General features: G+C 43.7%; 1 protein-coding gene across 1 annotated transcript; it reads left to right on the top strand.

Annotated features, from left to right (window-relative positions):
- Window positions 1-1,525: 1,525 nt before the first annotated feature.
- Window positions 1,526-22,509, top strand: CHRNB3 (cholinergic receptor nicotinic beta 3 subunit). The gene is made up of 6 exons (XM_010976951.3): window positions 1,526-2,216; window positions 7,364-7,515; window positions 8,547-8,591; window positions 18,359-18,468; window positions 18,710-19,589; window positions 21,520-22,509. The coding sequence occupies exons 1-6, from the start codon at window positions 2,162-2,164 to the stop codon at window positions 21,652-21,654; spliced, it is 1,377 nt and encodes a 458-aa protein (XP_010975253.2). The 5' UTR covers window positions 1,526-2,161; the 3' UTR covers window positions 21,655-22,509.
- The last annotated feature ends 3,687 nt before the right edge of the window (window positions 22,510-26,196 follow it).

Genomic DNA, 26,196 nt, shown 5'->3' with positions numbered 1-26,196 from the left:
CTGGTGTTTATAATTGGTTATAAGAACAGGCGAGGGACAGAACACAACTCGGCTCAGAACAGGACGATTTTTGTGAGATATGAATTTGTGTTTTGTTCTCTCTTTTTTTTTCTCTCTCTCTTCTACGTTTCCCAAGAAGGGAGTTAGGCTCCTTGTGTTTCTAGAGACCCAAAGCAGAAGCTGCTTAAAGACAACCTCTCTTCCTGTTTGTTTGATGTCTGCTTTCACCTAAAGTCTCAACTCACTGAAGGGATTATTTGAGATTTCCAGAGTGGGATGGAGACAAGTTCAGTGTCTTTTCAGGGGGAAAGGGGTCAGTTTCAGGGGGAAATAGGCAAGATATTCCCAGAGACTGGCTGGTCACTCCAGCAGCCGGGACCAGCGACCAGGGGATCCTATCACCCAGAATTCCAGGCAAAGGGTAGCCCAACTGCCACGTCCGTAGGGACCACGTGGGCCGGCCACCAACCCTCTGCTGTGGTCAAGACGGACTGGACGCTACAGGGCCTATTTGTGTTTTGGGGGTCACAAAAGCCTTCTCAGTTCTTTTGCTGCCCTTGACAAGGGGCTGGAGCTCCCATAATGATGGAGACAGAATTTCCTGCCAGCTCAGTGGAACAGCAAGCTCTATTTTATTTGATTTATTGAAAATAAAGAAAGGTGATACTTCCTGCACCCCTAGGTTACTGCCTGATTAATTCCTAAGACGGCTGTAAATTCACAGAGGGCCTGGGACACAATTCAGATGGATAGGAAATCAATGTCTAATTGTTTCCTTCCTCTTCCATTCAGGCAGCTCGTTGAAGCTTTCGCGTGTGATGGGCACTGGGGATCCGTCCTCGTCCTCGGAGCCCGTGGTCCGGAAAAGGGACAGCTGCGCAGTGTGAGGGGGTCTCTGAGGGAAGAGCGGTCAGGGGGCTGGAGGAGGGGGCATGGTCCTGCCTCCCAAGCGGGGCTGTTTTGATTCCATGTTGGTTCCTGACTGAGCGACACCTGGTGTTTGGAAGTTGCTGATCCCCTCGACGGGGGCTGAATGAGATCCTATTGGGAAATTTTAATTGGAGTAAATCAGTGTGGCTCAGGTGGATTGTCAGCGCCCCGGAGTGCGTTGCCCTTACTCTTGCCCCATCATCAGATTATTTGCATTTTTAAGGGCCCTCTGCGTGTGGACAGCACTGAACTAGACGAGAACCTGCCCCACCGTGAACAAGGTGAACCCAAGAAAGGGTGGCGATTTCAGCCTCCAAGTCCTGGGAGGAAAACAAGACGACCCTCTGACCATCTTTTCTCCTGTGGACCATCAGGTGGACCTGGTGGCTCGCGGCAACCACAGAGGATGCTCTGACCTTATAACACCTGAGAACCACTGGATGAGGGCACTAAAGGACATATTTATTATTCATTTAAAAAAATGAGCTGCAATTGACATATAACAGGTTGGTTTCAGGACCACAACATATTCATTGTTTGTGTCTGCTGTGAAATGATCACCACAGTAAGTCTAATTAACACCCATCACCACACATGGTTACAAAATTTCTTTTCTTGTGATGAGAACTTTTAATGTCTACTCCTTTAGCAACTTTCAAATATACAGTACAGTATTATTAACTATCATCACCATCCTGTACATTACATCCCCAGGATTTATTTTATAACTGGGAGTTTGGATCTTTTGACCCACTCATCTTTGTAATTCTTAAGCTCCATGTCAAAATGAAGAGACGATGGAGAAAGAGTATGTTGGAAAAACTTTTCACTTAGCTTCCCTGATGCATGTTTTCACATGTGTTTTTCCCCCTTCACACAGACCTCCAACAACGAAAAAAATAGCACAGAGCATTCAGAAGTTGCTGGGCTCCATCCTCTCTCCAGTGCCCTGCGTCTCTTTGCGAGAGAGTGCATTAATAAGTCAGGAGTTAGGACCCAGAGATACTTCTCAGACTTACACGATCTGACAGCTGCCTGGAGATCAATGAGGCGTACTTTCAGAGACATTGCACTGATGTGAGACACTTAGGGCTGCTCCCCTCCAGGTGTCCGCTCGCTCTGGGCTGTACTTTGGACTTTGAAGCACTGCATTTTCTTCCCCAAACCCTCCTTTCTGATGGAAATACCCTGAGGTTAAAGAGGAAGGAATTATCTTTCCAATGCGGACATCATGAAGCTGACAGACTTTATCCTGGTGCTCAGTGCCCTGGGGGTCACCCCCTCAGGTAAGCTCAACCTTAAGTAAATTAAACCTTGATCATTGTTGGTGCTGATAACGTTAGAATTACAAAATTTAATGTGTAGGTATCTTTAGGATAACCTGTTAAAATGTGGCTCTGGTGAGTAATTTTATGACATCTGTATATTGCTAAAGAAATCATGTCTATGAATTCCATGATGTTTATGCTTTTGTCATTTATTATGTTATTCCCTTTGAATCATCATGAGCTCAGTAGGAAGATAGAAAAGCAGGAGAAATATTACCAAATGCACTGAATGGTACTCAAAGAACTGTTAAAATATTTGGCACAGAAATGGACTATATCAGCATTTTAATATCATATCTATTAATAATCATTATATCTGTGTGTAGCTGCTCAATTGTCCAATATAGCATGGAGATACAAAATACTTTAGTAAATTTGTGTATGTAGGTAATTAGAAAAAGAAGAGAAGAGGGGGAAAAAAAAGAAAATCAGTGGAAAGTGTAGGAGAAAGTGGTCTTTGTCACCTGTTAGTTTTCTGGGTTTTGAAATTATTTCCCTTTTCATGTAATTTACGAATGGAAAGCACTTCCCGCTACACCAGAAACTATATCCAGCCGGGAGCCATCTGGCGAGAAGTGTTGTTCCATTAGCAATTTGTATTTATGTGTCAACAGTATTTTTTTTTTTTTGGCCACATTTGTTTATTGGAATTTTCAGATGGAGGCACTGAGATAGATTTGCCCAAGTCCTGCAATAAATCCTGGATTTGAAAGTTGTCGGACTAGAGGGCACACACACAAATCCTGACACCTGGGACGCAAAAACAGAGTCATCTCTAAGTGCTAAGAGCATCAAACTTGCTTTGGTCTCGACAAACGTCTTACCTGCGATTTTGCCAACAGTAAAAATCATAATCAATTTCTGTGTGTTTCAGTGTGCAGTGAATATCCAGTGTTTTGCTGCCTTAATTTACTAGAGCATCCTATTTACTATGAAAGAATTGACTCTTAGAGGGGAGGGTCTAGCTCAGTGGTAGAGTGCATGCTTAGCATGCTTAAAGTCCTGAGTTCAATCCCCAGTCCCTCCATTAAAATAAATAAATAAACAGACCCAATCCCACCCCCAAATCTAAAATAAATAAATCAACTAATTTTTTAAAACAGAAAGCATTGATTCTTGCCATTCTTTCTGCAGGGAAACCATCTCCCTCGTGAGCAAGATTAGTTAGCGTAGCGCCTCATGGTTCATGCATGCATCCTCCTCTGCACAGTCATGGTGACATAAGAGAACTGGAATTGGAGGAGAGCTTGGTCCTCGTTTTCCTGCGCAGGCTTTAGTTTGGGGATGCAGACTGAGCTGTGTACATCTGTCACAGATTTATAATAAATCTGCTTAATAATCCGTAGTAGCTCCCAAATTTGTTATTTCCAGATCCATTAGCGTCTATGTCTATTTTTAGATCTGTACCACCTTTCCTTAAGTTCTTTAACTTTACTACTCAAACAGTAAAATATTCTCTTTTTGTTACACAAAACTACCTTTTTTCAACTTACAAGGCACAACCCCTCATTTCTGTATTTCTGGCTTTGGTGGAGGCTCACTGCCCATGGCCACGTGGCTTCTCTCGTGTTACTCATCCACCCTTTGCATGTGTGTGTGTCTGCTCCCAGAATTAATCACCCCATCCCTCTCACCACATGATGACGTGTGTTAGTCATTCAGTAATTATTTATCAAGAATCTACCATATCTGGGGGTGCAAGGGTATAGTTCAGTGGTAGAGTGCGTGCCTAGCATGCACAAGGTCCTGGATTCAATCCTCAGTACCTCCATTAAACATGAATAAATCAATAAACCTAATTACATCCCCCCCACCAAAAAAAAATCTACCAGATCCTACGAATAGTTCCAGCATGCGGGATGTGAAGTTGTTCTAAGAAACATTCATGCTAGCGAGACTCCATGAAATATTTATTATTTGATTCCACTCTGAGGGCTAGCTCAATGCGTTGACAGAAAAAGCTATCATATTTGTGGTCTGATATTTTTGGACAAGATGGTGATAATGGAAGGCAAACCCAAAATATACCAAAAGGGGGTCAAATCAAAAATACACCTCTCCCAACCATACTTGCTGAAGTTTGAAATTCTTCAATTATTTCCTTACTCTCTCACCTGAGGGTAAACAATGGTGTTGTTTTTCCAGAAAACCATACATAATCATGGGACATTTCATTTATTATGTTTTTTACTTGATGTATAGTTGATTTATAATAGTACATAAGTAATAGGTTTACAATACAGTGAGTCACAATTTTTAAAGATTATACTCCATTTATAGTCACTATAAAATATTGGCGGTATTCCCTGTGTGGTACAATATATCCTTGTGGCTTATTTTGTACATCGTAATTTGTCCCCCTTAATCCCCTCCCCTGATAATACCCTCTCCTCCCCCCACTGGTAACCACTAGTTTGTTCTCTAGATCTGCTTCTTTTTTATTATAGTCACTAGTTTGTTGATTTTTAAAATCATCTATTAAATTTTGTAACACCTACCCAAGGGGCTGGATTGTGTGGGAGGGACTTCAGATCGTGTTGTTACAGAGTCCAAACCCATTCTGCTCACAGCACGACAGGCTAGTAAATTGGGAGACTTTATTCTGAAAGCTGGCAGACTAGGAAGATGGGGGAACGAATGTCCTAAACAACCGTTTTCCCCAAGTCAACATTCAGGCTCCTTTTACTGAAAATGGGAGGGGGTGTGGTTGGTTGTTGCAAACTTCTTGCTGTCGGAATCCTTTGTTCTCACAGCTGTCCACCTAAGGTCGAGTCATGATGTTCCTGTAAACCTCCAACAAGAGGAGTGTAATTCTCTGTTCTGCAACTTTTTATCTCTGTATGAATGGAAAGTGTTATACCTTTAAAGGTCAAAGCCTGGAGAGTTGACTCTCCTGTATATTTCAGGCTCTAGGCAACATCTTTTTACAAAAGGTACAGAACCTGCATGTCTGAGCCCAGGAAACAGGGCTAAAGGAACAGATCTAACATGGAGTCAGATTTGTTCTTCCCTACTACGGTGTAACCTCTGTGACCCCTTCAGAGGAAGACAATGCAAGCAAGGACAGGGCACGGGGAGGAAGGGAGTGTGGGGATCTCTAGGGCAGGAACCTTCCCAGGGCAGAAATGTGCTGGCATGTTCTGGAAAGCGCAGCCGGGCTGAGGCACTGGGGACGAGGGAGTGAGGGCAGAGAGCCAGAAGGTAGTGCCTATGGGGGACCTGGGAGACCCTGGTAAGATCTGGGCATGTTTTTTCTATGTCTGATGGGAAGCCATTGGGAGGGTTTGAGCAGGAAACTGACATAATCCTCTTCTGCTTGGGAGAGATGGTCTGGCTGCTGGGTGGGAAATGGACTGTGAAAGGGGCAAGAGTGAAGCTATTAGGAAGCAGCACACGAACCCCAGCGGGAGATGATGGCGTTTGAGGTGGGGCGGCACCCGCAGAGCTGCTGGGAAGCCATCAGGGCTGCAGTGTACTTTGGAGGAAGCTGAGCCCAGACGTGGGGCAGGGAATCTTGACGTTCAGCTTGAGCAAGCGAAACCTCTTCCCTCAGAAGGCTTCGGGGAATTTCAGTTGCCTGTCCTCGCGCCCCCACTGCCCGCGTGTCCAGGTACGTTTTAGGTCCTGTACTGAGTGCTGCCCTGGCAGCCCCTCCCCCGCTTGCTAAGAATAGACAGTTGATCAAAGTTGGGAACGGTTAGCTTTTTGAGCAAACAAGCACAAATGTAAGGTTACATCTCGACCACTCACATGCATCTTCTTGAGCTTTCTGGAACGGAAGATAAGGCGGGGCAGCCAGAGCACTGTTATCCACACCCTGCTCACCCCAGGAGAAGCATTAAGAATGCATTTCGAATGACAACTCCCTTGGTAAAGTGACTTTCTCATGCGCATGCGTGGACTGTGTGCTATTTTTGCTTTTTTCCCCACTGAGAATCTCTGGGTTTTTATTGGGTAAACTTGGGGGGTGTCCTGCAGGTGACCACTGCCCATCAGGTGCGTCTCTCAGCGGGCGTGGGAGGCGGAGGGAAAATTTTCTATGGTAAAGCATATGGGGCAGAATGAGCAGCTCTGTGGGATTTACTAGGGTGCTGGGCAAAGGAAGAGAGGCTATGTTTAAAACAACAAAGAAAATTAACTAACAATTTATGTTTCAATGGGATAGCATAGCACTGAAAAGAAGCAAAACTCGTCTCTAGACCGCATTCCTAAACCATTCCTTCGACTTGAGGGTTGAAGCTTGAAATCAGGGTGTTTCTTAAGCTTTCACACATTTAGGGGCGGAGATGAGTTGTTGTTAGGACCTGGCTGTTGGCCCGGAAAGGTCTGAAAGGGAAGACTTCCACCGGAAGAAGGGGAGAGAACAGCGCAGGGCGCATGCAGGTGTTCTGGCAACAGGTGCTGAATGCATGGAAAATGGGTTCACTCCTTAAACAGAAAAAAGATGAGCTCCTACTGGGGGCAGGCACTGTGCTGGGTGCTGGATAAGGGTCACCAGATACAACGGAGATGGTGCCTGCCCTCATGGAACTCGAGGGGAGGACCCACAAGGACAAAAATAGGACAATCTGTGACAAGCACGTAAAGGGGCCACCTGGGCGCAGTGGGGACAGCAGCTCACAGGCAGAGACCACGTCTGTCAGCCGGCGAGTCGTGACATACAGGGTAAGGGGTGGCCGTAGATGATCCTTTTGGGGTCCAGGTGCTGATACCGCGGTGGGAAAGTCCTGAGACAGTAAAGCTCCGGGTGAAGCATAGAGCCTACTTTTATTTATGTATTTTTCTTCCGGTTTTATGGGGATGTAGTTGACAGGCAGCTCTGTGTACGTTTCAGATGCACAGCAGAATGATTTGACTTACGTGCATCGTGAAACAATTCCTACAATAAGCTTAGCAAACATCCACCATCAAGTAGACACAACCTTTAAAGAAACAGAATGGAGCCTGCTCTTAGCTGTGTGTTTGGGGAGGGAGCTGAGGCGGGTCAGCCTCAGCACTGCTTCTGCTGAATGGGGCTGTTCAGAAATACACGAAGGTCCGGCTGTGGGTTGTGGACCCCGAGATCCTGTCTCCCCAGTTAATTCCGGTCCCCTGTGTCTCAACAGCCGCCGCAGGATTCAGGTCCCTCGTGGAGGAAGAAGACGCGCTCCTCAGACATTTATTCCAAGGGTACCAGAAATGGGTTCGCCCCGTCTTACATGCTAATGACACCATAAAAGTCTATTTCGGATTGAAAATATCTCAGCTCGTAGATGTGGTGAGTAATCCTCGGCCCTAAGCGAAAAAGAACTGCATTCCTTTACTCGTTCTCGGGGCTATGATTTTATTTTGCTTTCTTTGCCCATGTCTGCCATTTCAGTTTTAAAAATAACTTACTGAGAGAGGAAATCTGCCCCAAGAAGCTAGTGAAATGACCCGAGGAGGGAATGAGAATGTCATTTTTGTTGCAACACTGTTGGCAGGGGACATCTAGCTGGGGTTGGGGTGAGAGGGTGGCTGCGTCACCCCTGGCGGGTTTGCGGGAACAGCCAAGGTGAGCACCAGAGGGAGGAGTGGGGCTGAGCCCTGGGCTGCTTCAGTGTCATGGGCTGAGCATCCAGGCTGAGCGCGGGCTGGCAGGGGTGCCGGCGGGGAGAGAGGGCAGGTGGTGACCGTGCAGGAGTGAGTCCCTGGGTGACCCCATCCTCTCCTGAATCCCCTTGGGACCTTGTACCTCTCCCCGACACACCTGTCCCTTAACATTCTCCTCCAGTTTTTCTGTCGGGCTCACACTTCTGCCACAGATACGTCCCTGGGGAAATCAGTGAACTTTAACACCCCAAATTCTGCAAAACCGTCCTGCTCTGGTCCCCATAGCCCCAGAATAGTCCTCCTCCACTGCCTACATCCACCACCCCACCACAAGCATACACACTCCACCCCAGCTGGCTCAATGCCCAGAATTCCTTTAAGAAAATCATGCAAAGCCATCTCCGATTTAGCTAATATTTCGTTCTACCTCGCACCCTTACCGTGCCTTTTGGATTATACAATTGTATATAAATATCACTACAATGAACTGCGACTTGCTTTAATTATTATTTTTCATTTTAAGCAAAATATGCATAATATTTTAAGTTCCACTGCCATTTCACTGTTCTTAAGTTGAGAATCCTTTTCACTTTGGACCCCTCCAACATAAGACTCAGAGAAATCTCTTTGAGCAAAAAAAGAAAGAAAGAAAGAAAGAAATCTAATACACGGTTTCACTTCATTTGAATTTACATCTTCTAATGACTATTTTCTTAGGATGAAAAGAATCAGCTGATGACAACGAACGTGTGGCTCAAACAGGTAACAGTCAGTCCAAGGACTGCACCTCCCCCCTAATTAATTATTTTAAAGAGCTTATTGCGTTCTTCACTTTGGGAATGTTTGGGGATGGATCTATCCTTTTTCATTCTTTTTAGCGTGAGTCAGGGGCCGTCTGGAAGTTGGCAGGCACACCTTGCTGTGTCTTGTTGCTCCCAGAGGGGGTCTTTCCTTAGGCGGGTGGGAGGGTGGCTCTGACACTGAGTTCAGGGTACAGGTCCCCTGGCTACTTGGAGAAAAGGGGGGAAAGGCTCCAGGGTGCAGCCCTCCCCCATTTAAGCTGCTGCAACCGGATAAGAACATCAGTGACATTAAATTCTCCCTCCTCCTCCCCACCCCCCCCATCTTACATGAGATGAGTCTCCCCCTAGCAGTTTCCCCCTGGAAAGGGAGACCAGGGACTGACAGGGACCACCCAGCATCAATTTCACAACACGGTGAAACCCAAGTCAAAAGGATAAATCCACATTTTCCTGATCTGACGACAAATACACATGAATGGTTTGGGGCTCCCTGCTTAGATGACCGCTCTTAGCGTGGCCATCGCCTGTTTCTTGTTCAGAGATGCTCTTCCTGGAGTTGCCGGGAAATAATTACCCTTCAAAATCCAAGTTTGCATATGTTATGTAAAGAAGAAAATATTGGCGCTTCCTTGACGGGAGGTGAGAAGGTTGGTTAAATTGCATACTTTTTGTCTTTGTTAGCGATTCCTTGGGTTTTGTTTTCAATCTTCGTCTCTCTAGTTTCTTTTTATTTACCGCTACCATTAGTGCTTTATGCAGATCTCAGCTTCAGAGTAGCTGATAGCAATATGAAGATTAATTGAGCGCCTAGTTAGTGCCAGGCACTCTGCCAGATGCTGGACATACAGAATGCAAAAGTCAGCCTTCCCTTCAAGGAGTGGACGTGGTGTTAGTTGTGTGAAAAATAACGACTGTAATATGATAAACACCAGAAGGAAATGTAGTGTCATTACATTAACGATAATGCGACAGGGAGAAATCCGGGAAGGCTTCCAAGGGGAGGAGACATTTAAACTGGGTCTCACAGGATCAGTAGAAGTTCGGCAAACCAGAAAGTTGGAGGAGTTGTGACCCATGTGAACAGTGTTCCTGATAACATGACTTCCCAAAGTTCTCACACCAGGAAACTCTGTCTAGTCACCCCTGTTTACCTCAGTCCAAATAAAGACAAAGATGACCAAGCTTGCCTCTTTTCTCGTTTCCCTCCCAGACACTGGAAATTGCTCCCTAGTTGATTTCCACAGACAGAATAAAATTCTGCCTGCTTGGAACAAAAGCGCGGTCCCTGGAAGTACACAAAGCTGAGAGGTTTGGGCTTTTTTTTTTTTAACCCAATTCCTCTGCCTTCTCTTCTATTTCCTTACTTCTCCTCTGATATATTTAGACATTTCTCTTCTGTCCTCTCAACCACAGACCTTTACAAGCACCAGTTTAGCGACAGCCTGAGAAAGTCCTCTACGTGGAGCTATTTTTATGTTATTGATCTTATTTTGCAAACCCGTTTATCTGCCTCCTTCATACTTCCAGAGAGTAATCAAAACCCTGCAAATCATAAATAGATTATTAACACTGACTCTCTAAAACAGCATGGGGAGAAAGTACTCACTCCCTGGCCGCTCAGATTCCGCTTTGTCGTAGTCAAGGTTGGGAGAACTGCCATCACAGGCCCCCCAAAAGGTGACGGAAGATGAAACCATCCTTGCTTTAATGACAGGAGGGCTGGCCCTTTGCCTGAATGTTATGTGAATATTCACTCTGACGACCATGTCAAGTGTACTCCTGATCGCCTACTGTGTGCAGGGGACGGTGTGAGGCACTGGGCCTGGCACTGCTGGGTGCAGATTCCAAGGAGCCCATGAGACTCTGAGAGGCTGGGCTTCCCTGGAGCTGAGAGCAGGTGACTGTCCTATCCCCACGGTGACCCCGAGGGAAGGGAAGCTTCTTGAACGTTGCACAGGCCAACATCTTAGACTAATGTTTTTCCTACAACAGCTGATTCCTATTTTAGAGCAATAAAAAGTTCTAAACATGATGAAGGCCTCACTGGATAGATCCCTGGAGCTGGTTTTTGAGGAGAAAACTAAGAAACTGGTGTGCTTCTTAACAAACCTGCTAAGGACAGGACAGCCTTGCCATAAAGGTCTGAGCGATCTCCCCAAAGCCTAGTTCTCTTCCACAACCTGCAACGGCACGTCTACATCCAAGAATTTATCTCAGACTTTACTCACCATCTTATTTTCCTTCCTTTTCTACAGCCTCACTCTGACCTTGGCAGAGGAGGCCAGTGTGGTCTCCTGATTCAAATGGACCCTGAGTAAGAAGCAGAGTGAATTAGGAATCCAAAGTCTTGCTATGTAAACTCGGGCAAGTCACTTTGCCTCTCTGACCGTCAGTCTCTTCTTCTGTGAAATAGAGGCGATGCCTAGCTCTCAGTGTCGCTGGAGGGTTAACAAGATCACGTGTGTGAATGTGACTTGGATGCGATCTGCCATGCAGTAGGGGCCCCATAAATGTCATTTCCTGGTGCCACCTTTGTAGGCAACTCATGGATGTAATGGACATATAAGACATAGGATATGTCATGTTGCTGCGTTTAAGATTATAGTGAATCAACATTAATTTAGTTTTAAGAATTTTGCAGCTGACTTTAAGATAGCTGAAGATCCCAGTGATGTCCCAGAGGTTGCCACTGAAGGCACTAGCAAGGAATATTTGTTCCTTATTGTCTTTTGGTCTTGACATTGAACTAAGAATAATGAGAAGAATTTATTTACCATTTCAAAAGTCATGATTTATAGTAAAAACAAAAATATCTTATGATTTAGATTTAAATGAAATTTGGTTCTGGATTGTGGTAACAGCTTGACAGTTATGAGTTACATTTCAGCTAATATATGTAAGAAAAGATCGTTTTAAGGGGCTATATTTTGATACGGATTTTCCAAATGGAGAAACCTAGATTTGGAGTATTTTTCCCTTTTTTCCCCTAAGTCCTAGATTAACTTTGGTATTTGACCCTGACCTACCCAGAGCTCCCCTGCTTCCAGCAATAACAAACTCTTAGCCCTGGCCGTGCTGCAAAGCAGGGCTGGTGTTTATGCAAGGCTTTGGGAACCTTGGCCAGGACACGCTCTGTGAACACTGGATATTATGTCTAATCTCTTGCTTTAAGAAAGCAGAAACAGGACGTTACTCTCCAAATGCCCCCCAGGGTTTCAGAGAGAGCAGGGAAGTGACCAGAAAGTCTCCTCCTTAAAGAGCAAGACGGAGGATTTGGGCTCTGAATCCTCGCCCGGACACAACTGACCCTACACGAGCAGTGGTCCCAGGGTGGGGGGCTCAGCCAGCATCACAGTGGACCACAGCCTGCTGGAAATTTGGTGAGCCCCTCTGATGGGCACATTGGGCAGGGCATCTTTGATTCCCCAGATGTGGCTATGGGAGGACACCAAGATTGTGAGGAATGTCTGTCTCAGCCACACAAAGGAACACAGCTGATAAAGGACAGTCCGGGGGTGGGACTCTAATTCACTGCCCTCTCTCTCTGTCCTGGGTACCCCAAAGTAAGCACATTGACCACAAGTGCCACCTGCCCTCTTTTCCTTTACTGGTCAGGAACGCTCCCTGAATCCACTGGAGAGCTCTTTATATCCTCCTCGTGGATTCAGACGTGTCCCTCATTCATCCAGCCACTCCTATCTGTTGTTCATCCTGGAACAGCACCCACGGCAGACCTTCTCCTTCTCCACCCCACCCTCTGGTCCTTCTTACCCTCCACATCTCAGCTACGGCGTCCGCCCAACAGAACCTCCTTCCCCGTCCACTCGCTGTCCGGTACCTTCACACCCAAACCCGGCCCTTCGGGGCAATGACCACCAGGTGCGGTGCTTGTTTGTCAGTTAGCTTACATGTTGATTGTCTGAAGCAGCCCCAGGCTGGGAGGACAAGGCAGCCCACTGGGTGCTGGGACAAGCCTTGCATATTTGTAGAATGAATCAATTCCCTGTAAAACAAAAAAAAAATTTTTTTTTAGTTTTTTTTTTCTTTTCTTTATTTATTTTATTATAATTAATTTTTTTAGGGCGGTGGTAATTAGGTTTATTTATTTATTTGTCTATTTTTTTGTAATGGAGGGGCTGGGGATCGAACCCAGGACCTTGTGCGTGCGAAGCACGCGCTCTATCATTGAGCGATGCCCTCCCCCTCTTCCCTGAAAGCCTGAGCTTCTTAAACCCCTGCCTCTGTGCTGTCTCTGGCCACAGCCATTCATCCTGCTGCTGGACGTCCGGTAAGTGAGACAGATCTTTCTGATGGAATGATCTCTCACCCTGGGACTTGGCCCGCTTCCCGGAGAACAGTCTGCACCACCGGTGTGGGTTTGCTGGGATTTGCACCCAGAATCTGAGTTCTGTGCCTTCCTCCTTGGCAGTATAGCTGTGCTCAGGGAAAGACTGGACAGCTGTGCCTATAGCAGAGAGAAGGCTGGGTCCAAGAAGCAGGTGATTTTGTTTCCAGCGATCTTTACATTCCAAACAGAGGAACCTGGGGGTTGGACTCACTCGCCGCACTCGCCAGTGCTGTCTCTTAAGACAGAGTGTAAGAGCCCCGCTCTGGCCAGTCTGCCGAGCATGTGTCTGTCCCCAGGCTCATCGGCTGTGTGCCTGCGGCTGGCTCCCTACTCCAGATCTACTCGGATCCTCCCCCGAACCAGCTGAGAGCTTTTTAGCTGCTGGTGATGGAAAACCCAACCCCAATGGGCACAAGTCAAAATGGAACTCATTGGCTTTCACAGTCTGAACTGTCCAGGGACAAGGTCGGCTCTCCGTGCAGCTTCAGGCAGGGGCTCCAGCAATATTCCCAGGGCCTGGGGTTCGCCCTGGGTGTCCCTGGGCTCCGCATCCTTTGGCGACTCTGTTCTCATCCAGGCCCTCATCTGCTGGGAGCAGGGGGGCTACATCCGCCCCAGCACCACGAGCTTCCTATATTCCGAATCAGCAGGAACAAGAAGGGCCACCTCTTTTGAATGGTCCCTGAAGTTTCATGGCATCTCACGGACTCCAGGCTGGAAGGAAGAGTCAGGTCCGCCCACTGCCAGGGATGACAGTGGAGTTGGTGGTCCAAGAGGAAATGGGGTTCCTTACCAGAGAGGACGGGGAACTTAGTGGCAGGCAGCACGTGTCTGCTTCATGTCCCAACCCAATCTTCTCCTGACCCGCCCCTTCCCTCACAGCCTTGCCTTTGTGGAAGGCAACTGAAGGCTCTACTACCACTGGTCATCTTCACCCCATAATTCTTCTCCCATTGTTTGTCCCTGAACTTGGATGCAGGGTAACATGCTTGTTTGTATAATGCCCCACCTTTTAACGTAGAATGGGGAGAGGAAAGAGTGCAGGATATGGCTTTAGATGCACCTCGGCTCAAATATCGTTGCCACCCCTAAGCTGCAGGGGGCGCCCTTTACACGGCAGCCAGCGCGAACGGCCCCTCCTGGAGCTGTGATTGCAGGGCCCACCCGGTCATAGGCAGCAGCCTTGAATCCTGCTTTCTTTGCTGACTAGTTGTGTGGCCTTGGACAAAGTACTTGAACTCTTTGAGCCACGGTTGCCTCATATAACGTTAATAGTAGGCAAGTTGCAGATGATTGGAAAAATTGGCTTTATTTGTTTATTTATTTATTTATTTATTTATTTATTTTTGCTATAAATTTCATAAATTTTTTGACATTTTTTATTGATTTATAATCATTTTACAATGTTGTGTCAAATTCCAGTGTTCAGCACAATTTTTCAGTCATACATGGACATATACACACTCATTGTCATATTTTTTTCTCTGTGAGCTACCATAACATTTTGTGTATATTTCCCTGTGCTATACAGTGTAATCTTGTTTATCTATTCTACAAGCTTTATTTATTTTTTGTTTGTTTTTATTTATTTTTGGGGGGGGAGATAATTAGGTTTGTTTGTTTGTTTATTTATTTATTTATTTATTTATTTATTTATTTATTGATGGAGGGACTGGGGTTGAACCCAGCTAAGCACACACTCTACCACTGAGCTGTACCATCCCCCCGAAAAAAAAAAAAAGGCTTTAATAAAAGTAAAGCACTTAGGCCAGTCTTAGGATGTCATCAGAGAAGTTTTATTTTTTTGATGGTTATTTTATTGTTTTTATTTTATTATCAGCATGACTGTCATTGATAACAAAAACAGTTTTTAAAGTATGCCACAGTTTTCTTTAAATAATCGTGCAAACCTTCCCCAAAGCTGAGGTGAAAAGCATCTGACACTGCTAAACATAGGGGTTGTTTTCCTTTCTTGTAGTTAGCCCAGACTTGTATCAGATATTTAGTGAATTATTAAATTCCTACAAACCAAATGCTCCTATAACCCCTACAAACAAGATTCAAAAAAATGCTTCAGTAGCAAAACCACAAGGGCACATGCCACCAACTTCATTGCCTTTATCTTTTCTCAAAGAAACCTCAGTTGTATTTTGATCTGAATTCAAACAACATCAGGAAAACCGTCAGAGAAACACCTTCCTTGCCAATGCATCCTCATTCTCTGTAAGTCAAAAGTCTAACTATTTTTTCTTATCTAAGAACAAAAATTATAAAACTGCAAAAAGGAAAAGAAAGAAAGAAAAACTGTACATCATGACCATGTGGGGTGGATCCCAGGAATGCAAGGCTGGTTCAATATGTGAAAATCAATCAATAGAATTCATTATATTAAAAGATTAAAGGAGAATAGTCTTTAATCATATAATTAAATGATCATGATTTTTAAAAAACTCAGCAAACTAGAAGTAGAAAGAATCTTCCCTAATCAAATAAAGGACATTTACAAAAACCAACAGTTAACATAACAGTTAGTGATGAATAGCTAAATGCTTTCCACCCAAGATCAGGAAAAAGGCAAGAACACCTACTCTTATTTAATGTCATATTGGAGGTTTTAGTCAGTGAATTAAGGCAAGGAGAAGCAATAAAAAGCATTCCAATCGAAAAGAAAGAACCAAAACTTTCTATCTGCGAATGACATAATTGTCTATGTTGAAAACCTATTAAAAATCTCCTAAAACTAAATAAGCTAAACGAGGTCACAGGATACAAGGTTAATATACAAAAGTCAGCTGTGTATTTACTTTCTAGCAATGAGCAATTGGATTTTTAGAAAATTTCCAAGTACCATTTTTAATACCATCCAAATTAAAAAAAAAAACCCATAAAATAGGTATAAGTCTAACTAAATATGTGTGGGGTCTGTAAGCTGACAATTACAAAACACTGATTAAAAAACAACAAAGAAGACCTAAATAAATGAACAGAGAAATGATATTCCCAGGTCAGAAAACTCAATATTGTGATCTCAGTTCTCCCCAAACCAATCTATAGATTCAAATGAATCACAATTAAAATTTCAGCAGGATTGTTTTGCAGGCAGCAACAAACTGGTTCAAAAATTTATGTGGAAAGTAAAGGAACTACAGTAGCCAGAACAGCTTTGAAAGGGAGGACACAGTTGGAGGACTCACTTTATGTGACTTCAGAACTTATTGGAAAGCAGTAGTAATCAAGACAGTGTGGTGCTGGGGAAAAGAGAGACCCACAGATGAAGGAAACAAAACAAAGAGCCCATTAATAGGCTGTCACACATAGATGGTCAATTGACTTTTAACAAACGGGCAAACGTAATTCAATGGAGAATGTTTAGTCTTTTCCATAGAAGGCGCTGAGCAATTGGACATCAATATGAAATAAAACCCTCAACTTTTACCATCACTGTAATCAAAAATTAACTCAAAATTGATCTCAGATCTAAGTGTAAAACCTAAGAGAAAAAAAAAAGAATGTTTATAGTGGCTTGCTTTATAATCATTAAAAACAGGAAAGAATCTTAATATTTTTACCTGGTGAATGGATTTAAAAAAAAATTGTGGTCTAATCATACCGTGGTGTCCTTCTCACTAATAAAAATGAACAAACTACTAATATAACATAGAAGAATTAAAAATGCATAATGATAAGTAAAAGAAGTCAGGATGGAAAGGCTATTGACTGTGTGATTCCATTATATGACATTCTGGAAAAGACAAAATTACAGGATCGGAAAATAGATCGGTGATTGCCAGGAACCGGGGATGAGGGAGGGGCTGAACACAAACGGGCAGCATGAGGAAAACTTGGGGAGCAGCAGAGCTGTTCTGGTGTCTTAATGATGTTACTGATTATCCAACTGTTGGCCTACATTTATGTAGGCCAAAAGAATGAACTTTATTGCAAGTAAAATTTCTAAACGTAAAAGTGAAAACGAACAAAAAATGCTACTCTGAGTTCCCATCAACATTTCTGAGATTCAGACTTGCTGCTAATGGTGGAAGTCTCCTTAGCGGGAGACAGATTATTCATATGAAGGAAATTATATTTGCTTTTCAAAATGGGAAGAGGAAGAGGAAGGAAGGGAGAAGCTTGTGAGTTCCAAGTAAACATGGTAAATACTTCATTAGTTGGGGCTGGCCTCTTCACCTGTCTGTCTTCATGTGCATGGTTTTCCATAAGTAGTCATGCAATTTTTTTAATCCTTTACACTGTAGCTTTTTAAAGACCCCTATCTTTTAAAATTTGTTTTTTCAAGGATCAAGACTCACAAATATTGTCTAAGGGAGACAATGTTTCATCTGGAGTGTATACGTCCATCTTTTTCCAGGCATCATGCATATTTCAACATTTTACCATCTAATGAGTCATCCATCTGCTGTCTCCTGATTTTTTAATGACAACATTGGCATCACTGGGCTCTAGGAAGCCTCACACTGGGCAACCCTCCTAACTTTCTGAAATGTCACTTAATATTATCCTAGATCATTACTCAGCTGTCCACGTGACGGACAGTGGAATGGAGGAATTTAATTTTCAGGTCAGATTTCATAAGATCTTTTTAAGAAAGTCCACTTCTGCTGTAATTGGGTCATCCATACATCATCCTCTTGACCTGCATAATCCAATCAATTAATAGTCAAGTTTGTTCGTCTGGATCCATCAGCCTCTGGAAAACATGCCAAATGATTTCATTCTATTATGAGGAAAAACTATGTAAGCCTCTGGAGACTAACAACATTAGGAATAGAATTTAAAACAGTCATTGGGGCTCACAAAATCAATTCAGATTAGAACGTAAAAGGAAATTCTTGGAAAACATTTTTTCATTGAATAAAAGTTATAATGTCTTCAAGGGTGGTCTGGAGATACTGGATGTTTCATATGAACCTACTGGGTGGACATTTGTCTAAGACGCTTGGTTGGCAGAGTCATTTGTACCCATTATCATGACATTACAACATCACTAGACCAACTCTCTTGGAAGAAACTGAGTTAGATCTATCTTTGCTTTTTTGGGGTTTCTTAAGAGACAGAGGCTTAAAAAATAGACCATGGTCTATGATCAGAGGTGTTTGTTGCCAGACCTTTTCACTGTGAGGGAGATGAGGCAATTTTGGAAATCCCAGACTGGACAGGTGTGAGGGCCTGGGCACCATCAAAGACCAGGTTGACTCCAGCTTTATCTTTAACTGCCCTGAGCCTTAGATGGGATGATACAGTCTAAAATGGATGAATTTCCCTTCTAAAATAAAATATATTATTAGTAAATTAATGCAAACTTGAGGATTCTACCACCTTGAATTTTCAGAATAAAATTCCAGTATATTAATTTCATGCAGGAATGGACAGACCACAAATTACGCTGGGATCCGGATGAATACGGTGGAATCCGTTCCATTAAAGTTCCGTCCGAGTCCCTCTGGCTTCCTGACATAGTTCTCTTTGAAAAGTAAGTGTCACCCAAGAAAAGGACACTGGTCAGATATTGGGGTAGAAATAGAATAGCCTGATTTGGACAAAACAATTCAGAGAAAGGTACAACTTTAACAAGAGAATTGTTCCTTTGGGAAATATTGTTTGATGCTGGAGTAAGAAAGTCACGAAATACAAATAGAACGGGGGTGGGGTGGGGTGGAAATAGGTAATAAGTGTTGAACTAAATAACCGTTAAGCCAACCGCTTTTCCGCAGCGCCGATGGACGGTTCGAAGGCTCGCTCATGACCAAAGCCATAGTGAGGTCCAACGGGACGGTGGTGTGGACGCCCCCCGCCAGTTACAAGAGCTCGTGCACCATGGACGTCACCTTCTTCCCATTCGACAGGCAGAACTGCTCCATGAAGTTCGGATCCTGGACTTACGACGGGACCCTGGTGGAGCTCGTCCTGGTGGACGAGAACGTGGACCGAAAGGACTTCTTTGACAACGGCGAGTGGGAAATACTAACCGCCAAGGGGACGGAGGGGAGCAGGAGGGACGGCGCGGGCTGGTACCCGTTCGTCGCCTACTCCTTCGTGCTGCGCCGTCTGCCCCTGTTCTACACGCTCTTCCTGATCGTCCCCTGCCTGGGGCTGTCCTTTCTCACCGTGCTGGTCTTCTACTTGCCCTCCGATGAGGGAGAGAAGCTCTCCTTGTCCACGTCCGTCTTGGTTTCCCTGACAGTCTTCCTCCTGGTGATCGAGGAGATCATCCCGTCCTCCTCCAAGGTCATCCCGCTCATCGGGGAGTACCTGCTGTTCATCATGATTTTTGTCACCCTGTCCATCATCGTCACCGTGTTTGTCATCAACGTCCACCACCGGTCGTCCTCCACCTACCACCCCATGGCCCCCTGGGTGAAGAGGCTGTTTCTGCAAAAACTCCCCACCTTACTCTGCATGAAGGACCACGTGGATCGCTATTCTTTCCCAGATAAAGATGAAGGTAAACCAGTGAGTGGGAAAGTCCGAGATAAAACAAAACAGAAGCAGGTGAGCGATGGAGAAAAGGTCCTGGTTGCTTTCCTGGAAAAGGCTGCAGATTCCATCAGATACATTTCCAGCCACGTGAAGAAGGAGCACTTCATCAGCCAGGTGAGTGAGCCGCGGGTGTGCTGCCCTCCCGGTGAGCAAGGAGTCCCATTGTGACATCTGTTTACAACACGTGCTGTAGTCTAAAATATGACTTTTTTTTTTCTCTCTGCCTTACACACATAAAACTTCAAAACAAGCCCTGACACAAAATAGGGAATTCAGTATGGATTTTTAGGAAGAAGTTTACAAAAACAGAATGAGCAAAAGAGAAGCAACTGTAGACGAACCACTATTCCTGATCATTAGACGTCATTCTACTTAAAATAATTCAGGGTGGGGAGGGTGTAGCTCAGTTACTTAAGATGCATGAATGAGGTCCTGGGTTCAATCTTCAGTACGTCCATCTCAAAATAAATAAATAAACCTAATTACCTTCCCCTCTAAATAAATAAATTAAATTGTACAAAAAATAAATGTTCTTTAAAAATTAAAAAATAATATAAAATGAAATAATTCAGTTCTAGATTTTACGTTGGGTATTCTGCTCTGTGGTCATTTCTCTTTCATTTCTCCTGGGATGATGGCTATTTCTATTCATAGTGTTAGAAATGAGAGAAGAGAAAGAATCAACCTGAAATTAATAGAGAAACACGGTGTTACAGCAGATATTTCAGTGAGGAGAGAGGGTGCAGCGATGTCGTTCACAGGTGGATTGTTGAAATGTGGCAAGAGTGTGGATTTCAGACTCAGAACAGTCCTGGACGCAGATGCTACCCGTTTTCCATACGACTCTAGACAAGCTCCTTACCCTGAGTGTCAGTTTTCAGAAACCTCCCTTGAAGGGTTATCGTGAGGGATCAGTGACATCAAATACAAAGCACGCACTGCACGCCCAGTGCACGTGGTCCCAGCCTCGTGAGCCGTAAACCATCAACAAATGTTAACTTCCATCTTTCTTTTCCTCATCTTCTCTCTCTCCTCAAAATGGTCCTTCCTCAGTAGAAGGAAAATACTCTTTGACATATAAATCACCAGCATAAAAACTGGCCTGTTACTTAAAACAAGTTTAATATTTAGAGCAATTTATAGCATTCAGTTATTTTACCCTAAAATCAGCAATGGTACCAAGAGGCTGATCCTATAAACAAACTTATGAAAAAAATGTTTTTTTCAGAAATATCCTCTCCATTGTATCTAGATACTGCCTAGCATCTTCTCTCTTATAATTTGTCATGTTTTTCATCCATTGCACCTCTTTTTTTAAAGCACTAGAAAAAAATGATTGTCACCCAGAGAACAAACAGTTCAGCTATTCTTAAGGAGTTTTTGTTGGTTTTTTCTTTACATTATTTTAGAAATTCTAATACAAATACTTAAACAGCTTTCTTAGGAATTATCAAAATAACATATTATCAGCATAGGGAATTTGGGAACTACAAAAAGTTTAAGATGATTAAATAATAATCTCCCACTTGGGATTGACACTTCTCATGTTTTAATTTATCGTCTTGGTGTTTTTCCCCAAGGTTTTATTTCTAAGCCTCTATGTGCACAGAATACATTTAAGTTCTACGTAAGCATCTATGTTCCTTCTAGAAAGGCAGGTGGAGTGTGATTGACCACAAAAATTCTTAATTTACAAATTTGCGATTTGTTTCATATGTAATATTAAGAAGCGTCATAGTAAGAGATGCTGGGTTTTTTACTTGAGTAAAAATCAGGCTTTTCCCATTTTAACCAGTATCGTTTACAGATGCATAAATGATTCTATTGTGTCTATGTTATGTCCTCAGTATTGATGAAAGTGTTTCCGTAAACCTGACTTACAGTGAGGTCACGGGAAGCGGGTGTTGATGGGGATGTATTTATTTGGTGCGTTTGAAAACTGCCAGGCTGTACATCTACGTATTACTCTTTTTAAGTCCCTTGAAATGAATTCAGAACAGTTGCCCAGCATCCTGAACGGAAGGCTTCTTTTTCTCTTTTGCAGGTGGTACAAGACTGGAAGTTCGCTGCCCAAGTCCTCGATCGCATCTTCCTGTGGCTTTTCCTGATCGTGTCTGTCACAGGCTCTGTTCTGATCTTCACCCCCGCTTTGAAAATGTGGCTGCAAAGTCACTACTAGGAATCTAAAAGGCACACAGCAAGACAAAGTGACACCTTAGCACTGACATCCGGCTCACGTGTACAGAGAGCATCCGAACGCACGTGCCTACTGGAGAGTCCCCAGTGTGGACTGTGTCTTGTGTCGTCCTCAGGGAGCCTGAACCTGGTGCATCCGCCCAGTTCATCGGTGGGTGCCGTGAAAGCGGGTTGGGTTTAAATAAAGCAGACCCTCCTGAGACCCCTACCTTGGCTTCCACCGACATTCGGGGAGGAGTCATGGGTCCAAGCCTGAGGTCACAAGCCAGGACACGCCAGGACCATTGCGGTGACCCACCAAGAATTCCAGGAGGTTGTGTGGACAGACCTGGGTCTCCCACATCTACTGGTGTCCTTGGTGGCTCTGCCTGGTGGCAGGCTGACCAGGTGTGCTGTGCTTCCACAGCGATGCGGGTGAGCCATCTGAGGGGGGGTGACCTGGTGCTAGGGCACCTGGCACACACACTTGTCATTATGAGGCTTCCAGGATGACTGGTGACTCAGGTCCCCCCAAAGATGGTGATGGGTAAAGTCGATCTGACTTGAACATGGTCCACCCCAAAGGGGTTCCTCATGGCTCGTACCTGGCATGATAAAGGTTTTCAGATGGCGAAACTGGAACCTACTGTCAACTGTGACTTGCTTTAAGGTCACAGCAAAATAACTTACAGTAGAAACAACGTCATCTGCTACCGGAAGTGCGGTCATTAATACCCAGTATCTTTTCCTAGAAAATTGAAATGCTGAACGTTCTCTGACAGTGGTTTTTATGTCCCCTCATCTGATCTAATCCATTTTGGCTGTACCCCTTAGGCGTTTCCATTCTGTTTTTTCCTCCTCCCCGTCCCCCCTTCTCCCCTCCACCTTCTGCCCTCCCCTCTTGCCCCCCAACTTCTCCCCCTCCCCTCCCCCACTCCTCCCCTCCCCCACTCCTCCCCTCCCCTCCCCCTCTTCTTCCCCCTCCTCCTCCCCCCTCCTCCCCCTCTTTCTCTTCCTTCTTATTCTTCTTTTTCTGGGAACATTTAAGTCCTACTCTCTTAGCAAATTTCAATCACACACTGCAGTGTTATCCACTCTAGTCACCACATTTGCCACTAGACCCTCTGACATTCATCTTATAACCCAAACATAGCCTCTTTTACCAACCCCACCCCAGTGGCAACCACTTCTATACTCTCTGTTTCTACAAGTTTGACTTTCTCTTTTTTAGATTCCACGTATAAGTGAGATCATGCAGTATTTGTCTTTCTCCGTCTGACTTATTTCACTTAAATGTCCTCCGGGTTCATCCACGTTGCCAAAGATGACAGGATTTCCTTCTTTTTTGTGGTTGAATTCTATTCCATTGCGTATATATCACCTTTTCTTTATCCAGTCATCTGTCGACAGACACTTCGATTGTTCCCATGTCTTGGGGTTTGTAAATAATGCTGCAGTGGATGTGGGGAGACACATTTCTCTTTGAGAGAATTTTTTCGTTTCCTTTGGCTATATGTCTGGAATTGAAATTGCTGGATCATATGGTCGTTCTATTTTTCATTTCTTCAGGAACCTCCATGCTGTTTTCCAGAGTGGCTGCACCGATTTGCTTCCCACCAGCAGTGCACAAGGGTTCCCTTTTCACCACATCCTCACCAGCATTTGTTACCTCTCGTCTTCTTTCTGATAACCACTCTAACAGGTGTGAGGTGATACCCCGTTGTGGTTTTGATTTGCATTTCCCTGATGCTGAGCACCTTTCCATCCACCTGCTGGCCATCTGATCGTCTTCTTTGGAAACAATATCTTCTCAGGACCTTTGCCCATTTTTGAATTGGGTCCTTTGGTTCTTTGCCATTCTGTTTTATGAGTTCCTTGCATATTATAAATATAAACCTCTTACGGAATATATGGTTTGCAAATATTTTCTCCCAGTCAATAGGCTGCCTTTTCACTTCACTGATGGTTTCCTTTGCTGTGCAGTAGTCTTTTTAGTTTGTGTATTGTACTTTGTTTTTTTTGTTTGTTTGTTTGTTTGTTTGTTTACTGCCTTTGCTTTTGGTGTCAAATCCAAAAAAAATCATCACCAAGACATTTTCCATTCTGTGTCCGTGTGTCTCCCTGCCCTTTGGGGGCACGTCAGCCCCTACCGGCCACCACTCCCTCTGAGACCTGTCAGGGAGAGGCCGACAGACAACTCTCTTGCTGCCGCCAGATCCTGGACTGTAGCTTGAAACAGTTATTCCCCTTTCCCAGTTCTCAATCTAAATCCTTCTCTAGCTTATTTTGTTTGAGGCATATTTCTTATCCAATTTTTGCAGATGGAACTTTAAAAAAACCCCAATCTGAGTGTTTAACCTTTTCACATAAATTGTTACCAACCATTTATTTATGCCATTTTGTTTGTTCTCAGTATAACGTGTTCTTGTTTTTCCTCTTTTTGATCTTTTTCAGCCTTAACTGAATTTGTCTGTTCTTTTTTCTCCTCTGGTGATTTGAAAGGTATATATCCTTTTCTATTAATTTATTAGTAAGCATATTCGGACTTTTTTAATCAATATTGAGAATTAATGCCCATCTCACCACTCTCTAAACACAACAAGGTGCTAAATCACCTTCACTTCCTTTTATGTTGTGTCTAAAGCATCCAGCATTTAACGCCAAATCTTTTTTTGTTGTTGTTACTGCTTCTTTTTTTTTTTTTTTTTTTTGGTAAGGGAGTGGGTATTGGAGGTAATTCGTTTATTTATTTAATTATTTTTTGAATGGAGGGACTGGGGATTGAACCCAGGACCTCCTGCGTGCTAAGCATGTGCTCTACCACTGAGCTATACCCTCCCCCACTAATTTTTTATATTATGTGTCTCTTCAGAACAATGTATTCACAATACATTTTGCCTATGATCACCTTAGAAACAATTAACCATTTGATTCATTTCTTGGTTCCCCAGTTTTTTATCCTAAGTTTCCCCCTCCCCCTGATGCCTTTCATCATTTCAGAGAAATTCCATCTCCAGGTAATTCTTTTAGAAAGGTCTGCATGTGGTAACCTTTCTAAATCCCTGCACGTCGGAAATCACAGAATAGCTTGGCAGGGCGTGGGATTCTGAGTTAAAAATCATTGTCTCCCAGAACTTTGAAGACATTATTCTCCAGTATCCCATGTTACAAATGGGAAGTATGGTGAGGGCTTTTTTCTTTCTTTCTTTTTAGAGCAGAGATAATTAGGTTTATTTATTATTTACTTATTTTCTAGTAGAGGGACTGGGGGTTGAACCCAGGACCTTCTGCATGCTGAGCAGACACTCTACCACTGAGCGATAACCTCCACCCCTGATGAGAGATGATTCTTAATCCTTATTGCTACAAGATTCTCATTTTTTCCTTCCTAAAACTCCTAAGCTTTTCTCTTTATCTTTGGACTTGAGAAATGTCACCTGTATGCTGCGTATTTCTAAATAGCTAACTATAGGACTTTCTCTCTCTCTCTCTCCTTTTCTTGACACTTGATGACTAATTATGTTCCACTGAGCTGTGTTTTGATGTGCTATGTGCATTCATTACGGAACATTGGGGCTCCTTGTATGATCCACATATACATGACTTTTCTGCACGTTTTGCTGGATTTTTTTTAAGGGAGGAAACATGGCAAAGTAGACCCCAGGGCACTAGGACACAGGTTCTACTCCAGCTGTGTGAGCTGTGGGGCCTTAGGTGAGACACTTGCCCTCTCTGGGTTTTAGTTTCCTGGTCAACAAAAAAAGGTTGTGGCTCATGACCTCTGAAATTCTCTCCTGCCCCAAATTCTACACTTTGGAAATTAAATCCTGGAGCTTTCACAATGTTTAAACCACACTCCTTTTTTTTAATATTCGCTTTTCTTTTCTTTTCTTTTTTTTCATTAAAGTATAATCAGGTACAATGTGTCAATTTCTGGTGTACAGCATCATGGCCCAGTCATGCATAGATATACATAGATTCATTTTCACATTTTTTTTCAAACCACACAACTTCTCATTCTAACTTTGCTCCTTTGGGACCACATAATCTGCTTTGTCACAGCTTTAGGACCAGATTTGCAGGAACACATTGTGATGAGAAGCAAGGATTCCCTGCCTTAAATCCGCGATGGGATTGTGGACTCCAAGGGCAAATCACTGCTCTTCCTTTTATTGACAACATTGTTGACTTAACTCATGTCTTATCTTTATCTAACTCGTCAGTTTGCTGGGTAAATGACAGTACTAATCTTGGACAGATGCATTTGGATTTGAGTTCAGTTTTCAATTATAAAAAAATGCCACGTGAAACTCTTTCCACAGCAAGCCTCTTTCCGACACAAATACAGCAAAGGTCAAGCATTTCTGTGTGTGCACAAAGCTTAAGCCTGTCGCAGCTAGGTTGGGAGCTGCTCACAGTTTGCAATGTAGGAGAGGATAAACATTTATACAGCATGATAATCCTAAAGATGGAACTGCAAACTATAACTAAAGCAAAGCAATTTTAATTTCAAATGTATAGCCAGAAGAATCTGTAGACATAACAT

Source organism: Camelus dromedarius, chromosome 22 (assembly GCF_036321535.1).
Source record: "Camelus dromedarius isolate mCamDro1 chromosome 22, mCamDro1.pat, whole genome shotgun sequence".
In the NCBI taxonomy this organism is placed as follows: Eukaryota; Metazoa; Chordata; class Mammalia; order Artiodactyla; family Camelidae; genus Camelus; species Camelus dromedarius.
This window is presented reverse-complemented; position numbering and strand designations above follow the sequence as displayed.

What these genes read in the sequence shown, in the direction of transcription:
- CHRNB3 (XM_010976951.3), top strand. Translation starts at nt 2,162, where the DNA reads ATGAAGCTGACAGACTTTATCCTGGTGCTCAGTGCCCTGGGGGTCACC. An exon ending in CGAACGTGTGGCTCAAACAG is followed by an intron (nt 8,592 to 18,358) that starts GTAACAGTCAGT and finishes AATTTCATGCAG; the next exon opens with GAATGGACAGACCACAAATT. An exon ending in GACATAGTTCTCTTTGAAAA is followed by an intron (nt 18,469 to 18,709) that starts GTAAGTGTCACC and finishes GCTTTTCCGCAG; the next exon opens with CGCCGATGGACGGTTCGAAG.